General features: G+C 44.7%; 1 protein-coding gene across 3 annotated transcripts in view; it reads left to right on the top strand.

The window, feature by feature from the left end:
- Positions 1-5,523: 5,523 nt before the first annotated feature.
- The window catches only part of LOC138503506 (embryonic protein UVS.2-like), a 283,894-nt gene continuing 273,953 nt past the window's right edge, over positions 5,524-15,464 (top strand). For all 3 annotated transcript variants that reach the window (XM_069623293.1, XM_069623292.1, XM_069623291.1), the window contains exons 1-2: positions 5,524-5,733; positions 6,120-6,147. In XM_069623293.1, the coding sequence (XP_069479394.1) occupies positions 5,665-5,733; positions 6,120-6,147 (97 nt within the window). In that variant the 5' untranslated portion in view covers positions 5,524-5,664. The remainder of the gene's footprint in view (positions 5,734-6,119; positions 6,148-15,464) is intronic.

Below are 15,464 nucleotides of genomic sequence, written 5' to 3'. Positions count from 1 at the left end.
TCTGATCCTGGAGTAGCAAACAGAGCTGTGAGTGTGTCAGAGAATTTCTCTGAGCCCGTGGAGCTTGGGGAACAGTCCATTTCGTCTCTGCACTCTTTGAAAAGGTCACTTCCGGAAAACACTGTTTCAAGTTCTGCGACTTCCGCGGCCTCCGATACGTTGCTTCCCTCAGGAAGTGACATTACCCTATTTCCGGATCAAACAGTACTGGGTACCACCAGGTACGACCTTCAACGAAGAAAATAGAACTACGGCACGGGTTTTGCCTGTGCATCTGGAAAGAAAAAGTTATTGAGAGTTTTTTCTCTTGCAAAAGGAAGTTTTTTGAAAAAAAGGAAAAAAGGGATTCTGCTGGCTAGGGTTGGGGAAGGACTAAGAAGTCGCGCGACCGTAGTGTTGCCAGCAACGAACATTGGGGTCGTCGATTGAGAAACTACGATGCCTGCCACCTCCACCACTGCTGCTCGCATTGGACTTGTAAATAAGGGGTGACCAACTCGGACAACGAACAATGTGCCTGGGCCCCGAAAACGTATTGCTGTGTTGTGTTAATAATAATAGTTACTGCTGTGGGACTTTGGTACTTCGAAGAAATGTACTCTCTAAAACCTCTACTGCCAATTGAGATTGTACCTACTGCTTTGACTCCCTCTGTACACCTTCACACTTTGTCACCTAGACACTCCCAGCATAGACGAAAGTACCATAATAACACTTTAATAATAATAATGAATTCAACACATGCCATTTTTAATAAGAGTAATTGCTGGATTTGCACCATTTACCGCAACATGGGAACAAGGGGCTAGGATGGTATATTCACCCTTTACCTTTAACGACTGCTTGCTATGCCTCTCTTAGAGCACTATTCTTTGGCCGTTGGAATGATAGCATCTCAGGGAACTTTGATGGAACTAATTTAAATGATTTTGAGAAACGTGAATTGACTCCCCTGGGATGCTCGCTTTTTGCAAATAGAAGTAAACCTAATGTTGCTTCTATTAGGCCATCTGATAAACTATCTCTTCCTTTTCAAACTCTAATTTCCTTTAAAATGGCTCCGATAGGCAATAAGGACGCTGTGCCTCCTTCCTACTCTATTAATCATAGCCCCGATTCAGTTCCCTTTTGTGTACAAAGAAATGGCACTCGGTCAATGGGAGATTTTGAAGGTTGTGTGAACATTGTAAATTTGACCGGGGAGAACAGGCCTCTGTATGTAGGGGGGCCTGTCTATTTCGTTTGTGGTCGTTCAGCATTTCCCTGGCTGCCCAAGGATTGGCAGGGAACCTGTTATTTAGGAATCCTGTTACCTGGGGTATTTATAGCTAGTACATTGGAAGTTTCTAAGGCTCGCCGATGGCGGGACGAGAACGGAGATACCCCTGTGCAAGTATTGGGAGATATAGCAAAATCAGTTGTGCCATTTTGGGGACAGATAGCAAATTCTGAAAATATTAGGGGGCTAGCAAGGGTACTGGAGAGAACCATCAACCGGACCATGGATACACTCTACAATATGACACTAGAACAGAAAGCAATAAGATTGGTAGCACTCCAAAATCAGATGGCATTAGATGTCATCCTGGCAGAACGTGGTGGAGTATGCAAATTAGTGGAGTCCGCTTGCTGTGTTTTTGTACCAGATTCCTCACCGACAATTTTCAAAGCAATTCAGAACTTGCACATCCTTAGTTCAGAAGTGCATGTTCCTGTGGGAGGTTGGAGTATTAGTGCTTGGTTCTGGGATTCTCTACGATTCTGGGGTTGGAAGGTGCTTTCTGTTATACTGGTTATTTTGGGAATCCTGCTATTCCTTTGTTGCTGTTTCCAATGTCTACCTAGTATATGTGCAATGCTAGGGGGATGTTGTGCTCAGGCAGTGAGCACAGTAGGGCACAAAATGTATGCCCCAGATACAGCATCTAAAGAGTTTGTGTTACAAGAGGTTCTAATGGCTATAGATATTACGGATAATGATTCAGGATGTATGGACGACAATGCATGGAGTTATTTACAAATATATTAGAAATGATATTAGCACTTGGCATAGGCCAAAAGGAGGGTTTGTCGGAATTGAAACAATATTATGCCTCCTATCGTAACAATTGTATGTGTATTGGCCTACGCCAAGTTGTCTAAACATCATATGCGAACAAACTCCACAGCAAGGTCTTGACCTTAGAGAAAGCAATGTAAGTCGCCATCCTGGATTAAGCCGCCATTTTAGGTTCTCTTGTTATATGGAAGTCACCCTGAATATCAAAATGGAGGCCGAATGACATCCTGAGTAAGATTCTGGCCGTTGTGACCTCCGTACACATGAATATGCCTGCAGGCCACCTGTTGGGGTCGCGAGCTGAGACCTTGTCCTACCGTTGACCTATATGTAAATGTACAACTATATCAGTGAAACTAATCGAAATGCATATATTACAGGATTGACCTGGCAAGGAACCCATAGGCCCGGCTCATAGAATGGTTAACCCGCGAGAGGGTTGGCCAAGGGCTGGACAAACTGTATAAAAGGCCCAGGTATTCCAATGTACGGTCTCTCACTAACACATCGAACCCTCGTTGAAGTTCTTTATGTTACTCTGAGAGCCGAGTAGCTATCCGTTTGTCAATTGACTTGGTAACTGTTGTAGCTTTTAAATAAAGCACTTGTATGTCCTTTGTAACCTGTGTTGGTGTGTTTCTTTCTGGGCTTCCCGGCCTCATATTATTTTTCTGTTTCCACAAAGGCTCTGCTGCGGTTGCAGTGGACTTTGGTTTCAGAGTAAAGCAGAAGAAGAAGAGTGGAGGGCGCTGAGTGGACAGCGAGCCTCCTGACCAATAAAAAAGAAGAAGAGACTCTGAGTGAACCGAGTACTCTTTGGTTTGGGTCCCCGTGCAGGGTCCACAAACTGATTTGTCTTTGGCTGCAGCAGCCATTATATAGGACCCAGGGGCTGTCCCTTTGGTCATTCTGTGTGGTGGGGGCTGTGGTGCCAGCCCCAGCCAGCATCTGCTGACAGCTAATTACACCTTATGGTGCCTGAGCCTAGCTCCCCTGCCCACTTCCTACCTTTGGTGGGCCCTGATGTTTTTCATCCCTGTGTGGGTAGGGCAGGGTGTTGATTAACACTCTGCCCTTCCCTCTGTGTTTCCTGGTGCAGCGACTGTGCTCGCCTTTGTAGTATTATGGTAGAGAGGGGGAAGTGCTGGCCCATTTGTTGGGCTGCTGCTCCCCCTCTCCCCTGCCTAGCCAGCCATGGGACACTGGTTACCCTGCCTCGCTTTGGGAGGCCCTGCAGTATTGCCCATTCTATGTTCACACGCAGCATCTATAGGTGCTGAAACACACCTAGAGTGATTCACCCATATAGTCCATAAAACCATCAACAACACAATTACTCACAAAGACACAGTATAATCATACAGCCACGACCACCCGTGACTCTGTATCCCTTATGGACACTATCTACCCAGTGCGCACAACCAAATCCATCACAACCCCACTCAACACACTAACACCAACACAAAACACTATCACACAGCCGAGGCACTGAATTTTGCCCATACCGTTACAACACACGTGGCCTCCGCACAAACTCTCACATGCAAAACAAGACTTACAGACGCCAGTTTCTCCTGGTTCTGAACCTAGCCTCTAACCATTTTTTCACTAACCTCCACACACCCCTCTTGCAGAGCCATGCGAGTGCCTGGAGACTGCCCTTGAGTGGTAGCAGCATGCGCTATAAATCAGCATAACATAATGTCTATGAGAAGAAAAGGGTCCCAAACATAGTTTTGTTCTGTTTTAGGGTAGATATGTTCGGTTTAGCAGTTAAAGAGTGTAGAAGCTGAGGTATCACTACATATTATCCCCACCAAAAATATCGCCGTATATATGGTCGTCTGGAATGGCCATAGGTGATATTTTTGGGGGGGATCATTTTTGGGGTATTTGGAAGTGGGTGTTGTGGGGGTGTCCTCCGGTCCTTTAAAAATAATGCAGGGGTGTCCTCCGCAGGTTCCATGCCTTAATATTGCTGCAAACATATGGCGATATTTTTGTATGGTGATATTTTTGTGGGGATATTAACACATGGAAGCGAAGCTGACTATCAATTGGCCGTGCATTTCAGTTAAGGCTGGAGTCGGACATGGAATGGGCTATTATAACAAGGTAGGGCTCTCTCTCCGCCTTTCAAGTACAATGGGTTAGTCAGATGCCCAACTAGCCAGCAGGTCATTTGAAATCAAATTTGGATAGTTTAAGGCATTCACCCTCCAAAATAATTCCTTTTACGAACGACCTACGGTTTGTTTTGTGTACTGGGACGAAGAAGTATGACATTGGTGCGTGCTCATGTGCACAGGATGTAGCGTGACTGTTTATCGCCCTGGGCTTCTCTAGCGATGGCACAAAGAGGTGCAGCGAGAGGAAGTGCTGGCTTGTCAACATGGTACTCCAGGAAGACTGTGCAGGTGGTCGATGTGATTATTCTGCACCCGCTAGATTGCGCCCTCCCTCTCTTTTATCCGCCAGGGACCGGTGTGCTGCTTAGGCAGTATTTTTCTTTTCCCACATACCATTTTGATCAGCAGGTAAAGAATGTGTTGCAGTAGGTTGGAGCACATTGCATTGGATTGAGCAGGGGCTCAACGTTTTGGGTCATTGGAAGGGAGATGTCTTGATGATTTATGTTAGGGTCCTTGGTTCGGGGCGGAACAGTGAGGTGTCAGGCCAGGGGCTTTTAGAGCAATCCTCAATGGTCCCTGCAAGCGGAGAGTGGGTCTGGGGGTCTGGTCGGTGTAAGGGCTCCCATATTTCATTAAGGCCCATCCTGGAGCGTGGGGGGCGATGGCCACAGACATTCCCCCACTCTCTGTTATGTAATGATAACGTAATTGATGATGTAATGATGATGCAATTGATGAAATACCTGTCTGATGATGCAATTTATGAATGGCCTTGTCGCATTTTGGTAATGTAAGATATATTATAAATGTGACCTATGCCTTCCAACAATGAACATTGTGTCACTCACTGGCCCTGTTGCCTAAATCGCCCAAGAGCCACTCAGTTGGTGCTGTCTACTGTTTAAATAGTGTTTAGTGTTATTGTAATATTCACATCTACACATATTGTTCTGATTTTGAACCTCCATGAGTGTTCTAATTTCAAGATTTGAAAATCCGACAATGCCTAAGCAAACGATGAAAACTTCACAGAAGTGTGTTCTTTACAGGTACGTGCAGACAAGGGTGCTCCCTTCTGCCATATGAACAAGGCCTCCTGCTGCCGCCTAGAAGGCACATTACTGTTTCTGCATAAACAAGGTTAGTGCGTTCGACCTCCTGACCATTGAGCCCTCTGCCGCCAACGGCATCCCCTGCTGCCTCGTAAACGTAATGCCTGAGTCATTTGCTCCCTTGAGCGGGACTTTCCAGCTGACGAGAGCCCTGACCCAAAACACTAATTAGTGTCGCTTGCGGCCGGAATGTCCACTCTGACATCTTTCAGCCGCCGGCACTTCTCGTTGTAGTCGTGACTTTCTGTCTCTTTGTTTGGGTGGGCGGTCACTGGACAGACTGGGCCCACCCTCTTCCCTCCGAAAATATAAAGGGGCGAGCGAACTCAATGCATTAACAAAACACACACATCTTCCAACCATGGAGCTGGGGACGGGACTCGTGGCCTTCGCCTGCCTGCTGGGCTGTGCCTTGGCCTTTCCACTATCGGTGAGTGTCTGGGCTGCTTAACCGCTTCACCTTTCTTCAGAAAAACTAACCCGCCTGCGACCTTCTTGCCAGCACTTGCGCCGTCTCTCGGGTCTGGAGCGGGACGAAGATGAATGATATAATATGATGTGGCATTTATGAAGCGCTCTTGCCCTTGTCTTGTTTCTAGGCGCGACAAGACAAGGAGGGGAAAACAGGGGAGGACAAAATAACGATCTTTCTAACTAGGCCTTGTGTTATTCATATCGCAAGTGCGGGGAATGGGGACCTGCAGTTAAGTACGCAATGCAAGCGTGTGGGGGAGGGGGTGTTTTTTTCCGGTGTGCCACCTTCATATCACTGTAAGGTTTAGAAATAACACGGGCTGTTCTGTGTTTCTTTTACAGGTCACCGAGACAGCCAGCAACACAACAGGTTTGTGCGACGTTTTTGTTATTATACACGGCTATCGTTAGGTTGGGGCCATGCTGGATTTGCCTGCATCATGACTCCAAGTACGAATTTCTGCATGTATGTGCTCGTGTGATTCTTTCGGATACTCAGGTGTGTGCAGCTGGCTTTAGCTTTTGCAAGTGGCACCTGTTGGTGCGGGGCAGCTGATGCCACCTTTAGCTAAAGGGACTTGGGGAGCGCAATGCAAAGCTTCGCTACTCCCATTTTATAATATGTCTCACTCACGCCCCATCAAGCACACCCTCACACGCGCGCCACCCCTGCCTGTCTCCGTCTCTCTTCTTCTTCTAGTTCTTCCACTGGTTCCCCCACTCAGCATCCTTTTCTCTTCATTTGCCTAGCATTTCTTTCCTTCTTTCCTTGTTTATTTCTTTCCCCGCCCTTACCCCTCTTCAGTTATTCTCCCTTCCTAGTCCTATTTTTTCACTTTTCTTTCTTTGCTCTCTCATGTACTCTTTCTGCTACTGTCCCTCTCTCTCCCCTTCCTTCCTGTTCCTGTTTCTGTCTTATTTTTTATTTTCATAATTCTTTCTCCAACGCTTACAATCGGCGCATACACTGTACAATTATCACTATGAAGCACTAGTGGCTTACCTATATGTTGACATTAAGTATGCTCATAGTAGGGTTAAGATAGTAAAAGTGTTGCATCAAGTTAGCATACATCCTAAAAAGTTAACTCATGTTTAACAGTTGCAAAAACATACAATCCACTCAGCGAGAAACTCCACTCTTTAAGTCAAGCAGACATCGCTCCAGCACAGCTCCGCTTTAAATAATAGCCAGTCAAAAAGAGCAATTTAAACACAAGAGATATCACTCATATCTCAGTTTTAAATGATAGTAAACAACAGTCTCTTTAACAGATGAAATATCATTTACAGTCTCCTACTACAGGAGGAAAGGAGCAGGGCCGGCCTTAGGGCAGGGCGGGCCGGGCGACCACCCCAGCACCGTTAGCCCCCCCCGCCACCAGCTTAGGGGAGTCTTTCAAGTGCTCTCCAAAACTGGTGTGGTGGGAGAAGGCAAAAGCATCAGCACCCTATTGAGATGATTACCTCCCCAATCCGACGAGGGAGCGAGGCCGTTTCCATTAGAATAGGGCGCTCATGCGTTAGCATGAGAGCCCTATTCCAGTGATTAACTCCCTGCTGAGGCTCAGGAGCAGGGAGTTTTAAAGAAATTAGACCCCTCTCCCCTGCATTGAACAGGGGAGCACGGGGTAGGCAGACACATTTTTCTTAAACCACCAAGGGTGCTGTCGCCGCTAAAGCCAACCCTGGGAATGAGGCAACTGCTCCCTTTCTTCTTTAGCAATGGTTGCCGGAATCTTATATTGCTCTTTAGAATTGTTTACAGTTTTCAGTTTCTGGCTATACATCCCAGTGGCAGCAGGTACATTTTTTGATTGGAGTGGTGTAAATATTTCCCCCAAAAATGCCAGAGCGACTAAGTGAAGCGATGAAGTGAAAACCATTCAAGAGGTGTTGAGTGGGATTCCTCCCCCACACCTGAGAATTTTTTTATATTATGGCTTCAAATTGTGCATTTTAGAGCACATTTTTTTTAATGAAAAACTGGCTAAAAAGCCAAACAGTTTGCAATTTGTTTTGTAGGGTAACTCATTAAAAAATCCAATAGATGCAAGTCACTGACAGTGCACAGGAACATTTCCCCAACACATTTTCATGATGTCTTTGCCCACAATATATGCCAGTATAAAAACATTTTCAACCTGGCTGTTCCCATACATTTCCATGCTGGCTGCACCAATATATGTCAGTATTCCCATATAAGAACATACTCCTATTTGCTTTGCACATAATGCCAGTAATGATAGTATAAGAAAACATGCCCATGCTTGTTCTGCCAGTATATGCTGTATCCCACATAAGAACATAATCCAGTTGGTTTTACTGTTAAAAATTCCATGCCACAGTTTAAAACCATGTGCAAACTGGCTGCATCAACACGACAGTCTAGCCACTTAATAACACATATCATGCTTGCTTTATCAAAGTTGCCCAATACAAATGATCATGTCACAGTAAGAAATGGCTAGACTGCTTGCACCAAAATGCCAGTCTAGCCAAGTAATAATACTCATGCTTTCTTTATCAAAGATGCCCAATACAAAATGCCATGCTACAGTTAGAAATGGATAGACTGGCTGCATGAAAATGTCAGTTTAGCTACAAAATAAAACTTATCATGCATGCTTTTTTATAGATGCCCAGTAGAAAATGACATGCCACCCCGTAGCCCCTCAGCACCTCGCACACACACACAATCAATATACAATCATGGTATATTCTACTGGATCATCTATGCCCAGTAGAAACATGCTGTGCCTGCCACCTAATGCCCACAGTGCCTCAAAAGAGGTGCTGACTGGCCAGTGGAGAGGGATGTTGTGGAACAATGGCATTTGCATATTTGCATAACCCCCCGACCCTGCACCGGTCATAAACAGCTGAAGCCCACCACAAACACATTCACACAACATAGACTTGCTCATGTACAGACACACCCATCATCATCCAGTTACTCATTGTAATGGGTTATTTATAACTCGCTTACTACCCAGAGGTTGCTAAGCGTGGACCCGGGGATTGAGCCTGTGTTGCCCCTCATCTTCTTGCTTTCAAGACGAGTACATTGCCACTGAGCTATCCACCCGAGACTGATTCCACACAACACAAGCATGCACGCATGCACAAACATTTAAATTAATGTACCTTCTGACCCAGTCCTGAAGATTCCTCCCAGGGCTCTAGCTCCCATGTAGGACGAACAGGAAAGCAAAGCAAAGAGTGCTTCCTGGTTGCTGCACATGAGCAAGGGCCAGAGCGCTGATGATGAAGAGCCCCGCTCCGTTTGTATGTGCGGCGAGGTGCAGGAGCACCCCCTCACACATGGAAACATGCAGTTCCACAGCAAGCATTAGGGTGACCCACCTTTGTTTGAAGCATAAACCATACTTGGAGCCCTGCCTACACTTTTAGAAGCCACGCTCCCTTTGCAGGCCCCTTTTATAGATTTGAAATCTATAGTGCAATCGCAATGGGAGTGAAAGAAATATGCTTGTATTTTTTTAACATACTAAATTAGTTTTTAAAAGCAATCTACATTATTGAAATAAAAATGAATTAAGTAAGGCTGAAAATTACATTTCACTAAATTATATAAATTATATTACATATATTTTGACGGTAAGACAGTTAGGCAGGTTCATTGTTCTCTGCTCTCTGCTGCCATCTTTGTGTGATCTGTAGGTGGCAGGTACAAAACCCGGCAAGGCCAGCCCAGACTTTCATGAGATCGATAAATGAGTACCAACTTCAGGGGCCAGATTACAGAAACATTGCACTGGTGCAAGTGCAAAGTTGCAGAGTAGTAATAGCACTAGGGAAAATTTTGTCAGGGTGCAAAATTGCAGTGAAAATGCATCTTTTTTGCACGAGGACAATTTTAGCCCTGGTGTTTTTAATAAGCCAAACTTTACTTGTGGTGCAATGGTTTTCTAATGTTTCCCTGTGTTTTTAAAAATAGGTCAAACGTTGCCCTAGTGCTAATTCTGGCAACTTTGCACTTGCACCAGTGCACAGTTTCTGTAATCTGGCCCCAGATGGATGATATTGTATGTGCATGTTCTATGAAAAGTGCTTTAGTGAAAGCGCAATAATACATAACCCATTTCCTAGCTAGCAACCTATAAACTGTGAATAATAATGGTGCCACTCTCAGTTGCTGTTGATTAGCTTTATAGATCTGCAGAGAAGAGACTACATTCCAAGAAAGCCTAAAGCATTGAGAAGTGGTCCCATAACGTGGCTGACATCTCTCACCACGCACTGGCTGTTAATTTAACTTCGGTTTGCATTCTGGGACTTGTAGATTAGCTTTTCGTAAATGTTTGTACCACAAATCAAATTCATATTGATATTGGACTAAAAGCAAACCCTGTCCACTTGTCGGCTTCTTTCCCTTCACTGCCTCCTTTACATGGTGCTTGTGAAGCAGAAATGTATTTTAATGAGCGTTGTTTGCTTTTTGCATTATTGAAAAAAGGCATCCAGCACATTGTCTTGCATATCTGTAAATACATTGTGCAGTTCTGAAGAAGAAAAACACAGTGGTTTTGCTTTCCAACAAGCAGACATCTTTGTAAATTGCTTTACATATAAAGCGGGCCTTCTATTTCACAAATGAATCAAATAGCTTGGGAGACCTGGTGTCTACATATGGGCTGTGAAAAATAACAGCCCCAACGTTACTGCTTTGCATGAAGAGTTGGAGCTTTGCGCATGAAAGCGTCACTTAAGGTAAACTTCCCAAAATACCCAATTTTACATTAGTTAATGTCTACTGGGCGGCCTTTATCTAACAGAGCTGTAAATCATAGCTCGAAGGAACACTGCAGAAAGTCCTTTCAGCTCTGGCTGACACACCTTAAAACCCCAGTCGCTTGCACAGGCTTATGTGCCTTCAAACTCTGAATGCCCAGGACACAGATAAAATACAGGCGTATTGTCTGTTAACCGGATAACCGGACAAAGCTCTCAAAATATGGGGTGTCCGGAATGAACCCGAGAAGGTGGCAAACCTAACCAGCATCCCCAAAGGGCCATACAAGGCTGTAGAAAAAAAATACCCCCGTCTTTGCATGGCCTATTGGACATGTGTGATTGGGGACCAGAACTGTCGGAAACCGGGTTTCCCTTTGACAGTTGAAGCGAGCCCATGAGTGCTCCTTCAGCTGCAAAAAATAGCTGAGAGAGCACTCATTGTTTTCACTGGCTGGCTCCTTGGCTCCTCCATAATGGGCGAGGGTGCCTGTGGGTCAGCGCATACTCACCCATTATGGACAAGCAGCCACTGGCATATCCTCAATTAATGTATGCCCAAGGTCAGTTTGGCTGGAGATGAAGTACTGTTGACTATGAAGTCATTAACATGAACAGCAGTGCTGGTAATGAAGTGATTTTGAGTACATTAAGGGATCCAGAGACACGCCTTACTGTGGAAGGCTACAGGGGTAGATCAGTAGGTTGAGGACCTGTTGCTGAGATACATTATATATTTAAAAGTGGCTGTGAATCTTATGACTTTTTGCAATTCCGTATAAAAAAACAAGTACTATGAAGTGTCCAAGGGATGGGTTGGTTTGGTTGCTTGCTTATATTTACTGCCCGGGTGGGTGTATACTGCCCCAGTAGTGAAAATCAAATGCTGGCACCCATGAGCACACAGTGTAGTTTCCTAATAACTGCTGTCAGCACAATAGAAGCATTTATTTGTGATTAAGCAGTTTGAAAAGCATAGAACATATTTTGCAATGTAACGCGATAAAACACAAAGGAAGGGAAACAAACATCACAGGATATTTGCGTTATAGTCAAACAAAAAAACAAAGCACAGTTTAAAGAAAACTAGTGGATGTAAGTTTCAGATGCAAGTTTCAGTTTGGAAATGTCTTTTTAGTTTTTTCTGTGAAAGTATAAGCTGCACATTTGGAAAACAATGGCGTGCCCAGCATGTAGGACGCCTACTCCTAGCAGTGATGGCCCCCACCCCAGTGATATTCCTAGCCTATTGATTCCAGAAAGAATGTGGGCGAAGCAAAGCTCCGGCAAACGCGCGAATGACAGCTGTGCAAATGAGCACCTTTATGACTATTGAAAAGAGTTCTCTGCCAGAGAGGAGGGGGGCACATGTCAACAATTAGGGGGGCAATGCAGCCGCCCTCTCGTCGGGTGCCTCTGTCAAGCACACACAGACGTAGTGCCCTGCACATGGGACAAAAATAGTCCCTGGCACATAAAAAAAGAGGTCCTCAGTGCAGAAAAGTGACCCTCAAACCTCATCCATGAATTGCACCAATTCAGGACTTTACAGAAAATGCTACATATGGAGGGATAACGGTGTTTGTTGCATGCAATGTTTTGTGAAAAACACTTGAGAAAACCAGTGATGGCAACACACATGTCTAGCCTTAGTACCATGCTACCCTTTCCAGGGCTGCAATAAAAGTGAGGGGCTGCTACCTGCAGCTTTGGACCATTCCTGCCAATCACTTATGTATTTTCCTCTATAGAAAGTACTCAGTGTGCTTCGATACCATCCCCCGAATGAGACTATGGGCGAAACTAGAGAAATTGGGATGCCCGTCCGGCTTGCTCTACTATCTAAAATTACTACATCATAATACTTTGGCTTGCCTTAGACTTGATCAGGAAGGCAATTTAACACGTAAGGTGAATCAAGATAGTGGGGTAAAGCAGGGATGTGTTACCGCACCCCTAGTTTATAACCTCTATGTATATGACATCCCTGTAGCTCTGAGCGAGGTTAACAACTGTCCCCCCAAAGTTGGCAAGATACCTTGCATAGTGTTAGCTTATGCAGATGACCTGGTGATCTTCGACAATACCATAGGCGGTTTGAGACGCTCTGCTTCTGCCCTGTGGGACTATGCGAAATTAAATGGCCTGAAGATTAATCTAGATAAAACAAAGGTCCTAAGATTTACTAGGAAAAAAGCAACACGGGTAAATCTGATAGTACATGGAAGCATCATACCCTATGCTCCATCGTATCGTTACTTGGGTATCGACATTGAGCCCCTCGGTGATTACTCACTTTGTAGACAAGGGCGGAGTATAAGAGCTTTGCAAGTTACCTCGCTTATCGCCTCGTTTACTAAAAAACAGGGCGGCTTTACTCTCTGGGGAACGCGGCAGCTCTATATTCAAGTAATGGCACCCATGATTATATATGGCCTTGATTCTCTGCATACTATGGATCTTGGATGGTTACAAATACTGGAGGGCAAGTTCTGGAGGCGGATTCTGGGTTTATCCCCAGGGGTGCCGATGGCCCTGATTAGATTAGAATTGGGCCTATCGTCTCTCAAAGCCATGGTATTGAAGAAAAGAGCTGGCTTCCATCTCAAGATGACAAATGGCCCTGCTAATCCCCTACTCTTTGTAATCCATCAGGAGGTGACCAAAAAATACTCTACGTCACCCCTACATAAAGACATGTCTACATTTCTCACTGATATTGGATGGACCCAAAGAGGGGATATGGTCTCCAGGGAAATCCTTCATGCACTTGGTAAAAAAGTGGATCTATGGGATTGGCTTGAGAACTTTGCTCATTTAAGTACTCTTAGGTCCTACCAATTTATTAAATATCGCCTGTTTAGTTACATAAAGCCACAAGCCTACTTATCTCTGTCTCCCTCCAGTAGACTCAGACGTTTTATCATCCTATTTAGATTTGAGCAACTACCGACCCTGTATAAGCGAGGCGCCTGGGAAAAAATCCCGGTTGATAAACGTATATGTCGCCTCTGTAAAATCACAGAATGTTTGGAGACAGCTAGACATGTACTCACTGGATGCTTGGTACTGAGAGCCACGATTGTACGTCATCTGGGGGACTTTGTACATGACCATGCGACCATACCTGAAATGCCCTTCTGGCTATACTGTACCAATACCAGTAATATGCACCTATTTGTTGCATTATATAACATCTGGCAACAAGTTGAATTGGAGCTAAAATGTGAACTGGAATTACCACAGGATGGATGATGCCTAAGGGAGTGCATAGAGAATCCCTGTGGCAACAGTAATTAAGTGGGCAAATAGAACTATATAAAGGTTGCATGTAGACTGGTATGACCCCATGTAAGACTGTTAGTTTTAGCTTTCAATTTTACTTTTTTAATGTTGATGTTATATTGCAAGTATGATTCTATTAGTACATATGTGTATACGGTTCGAATTGAATATAATGTAATGTTTGTATTATATGTAATTGTAATATGTAAATTATATGTGTAAAGTTTGAATTTATTTCATACTGTATCACATTAAAGAATTTGATTTGAAAGCCAACATAACATAATTCCTCATTTCCACCCAGGACGTCAAAAGAAAATGGCCATGTATTCTCTCTAATGGAGATCGTTACGCCTGGATTTGCATGTTAACCCGTACACGTGTTTAAAAGAGAAAGACAACAAGCGCACCATGAGTGCAGTGTGACTGCCAGAGCCAGGGGGGCACCCTCACAGCAGCCAATAGTCAGAGAGGGGGAGGCAGGGTCAGATAAAGAAAGGTAACGTTAAGAAGCGGGTGGCTAAATATAGGAACACGAAGTATGACAGAGCTGGGTAGTTTTAATGTAGGGCCTGATAAAGGGGCAAGTAAGTGCTGGTGGCCTTTCTGTGATGTTTGGACTAGCTGCAGAGTGCAGACGTGTTCAGTACCAGGAAGAAAAACCGAGCCTCCTCACACTTCCTTTTTTATGTACCCACAGCCAGAATGTAAAACAAAGCCATGCAATCATTACGCTCAGATCTTTCCCAAATAATACTGAGGGCCCGATGACACATCTCATTGAAAAATGCTTTGTAAATCCTGCTCCTGACCCCGTGTTTTCTTCATGCTGCAATGCCATCACATTCATGCAGCATTTTCAAACCACATGAACAAATGTCATTGCAGTGAAACACATGAAAAGTGTCCTGTATTCAAAGTGCAATTTGAGTCTTTCAGACACTCATCAAAATGAGGCACAACGTTTTAATATTCAACACACACACAGTGACAGAGAAGCAACTTTCAGAATGCTATTACCCAGGCCGAGCATGCACTCAGAGTGAGCCGATAGCGCTGCTCTATGTTGAGATTGTAAAATGGCGAAAGGGCCGACACTCAGAGCTTGGGTGACTGGGCCTCGGCTTACAAAAACAAAACCTGAAGCTTATGTTATGTGGCAGCTCTCCACAAGCTAGCCCAGTCGGTTGAGTGCCTGCTGTTTAGATATATGTGCAGCCTGACATTTTCAGGCACACATCCCAACGCAACTTCTTGTCTTTTCTCTATTGACAATAAAATGAGCGTGCCGAGTAAAGTCAATGATGACACCTGTTACCTAGTATGTATCAAAGGTGCATTACTGTGTTCAAAATGAGCTATTTAAAACACGTGTTATTGTAATGCACACTCGGTGAGGCTGTCAACAGTGGCATGGTGAGGTGCAGTGCTGCTTGCTGTCCTGCAGTGCACAATCTTCGTTCATGCACATTACAGCAGGGTCGAGTAGTGTACATTTGCCCGCGGGGGGGGGGGGGGGGGGGAGCGCTGGCCACGAACGAGTCTGAAATCGTTACGTATCTTTTCCAGAGGAAGGAGAAGGGCGGGACTTTGGAGAAACACGTACACAACGCAGGGGTAAGAAACGGAAGGGTAAACACGTCACCA

The sequence above is a fragment of the Ambystoma mexicanum genome, chromosome 11 (genome assembly GCF_040938575.1).
Source record: "Ambystoma mexicanum isolate Mex_15411 chromosome 11, UKY_AmexF1_1, whole genome shotgun sequence".
NCBI classification, from domain to species: domain Eukaryota; kingdom Metazoa; phylum Chordata; class Amphibia; order Caudata; family Ambystomatidae; genus Ambystoma; species Ambystoma mexicanum.
The sequence above is the reverse complement of the archived record's forward strand: the minus strand, read 5'-3'. Positions and strand labels throughout refer to the sequence as shown.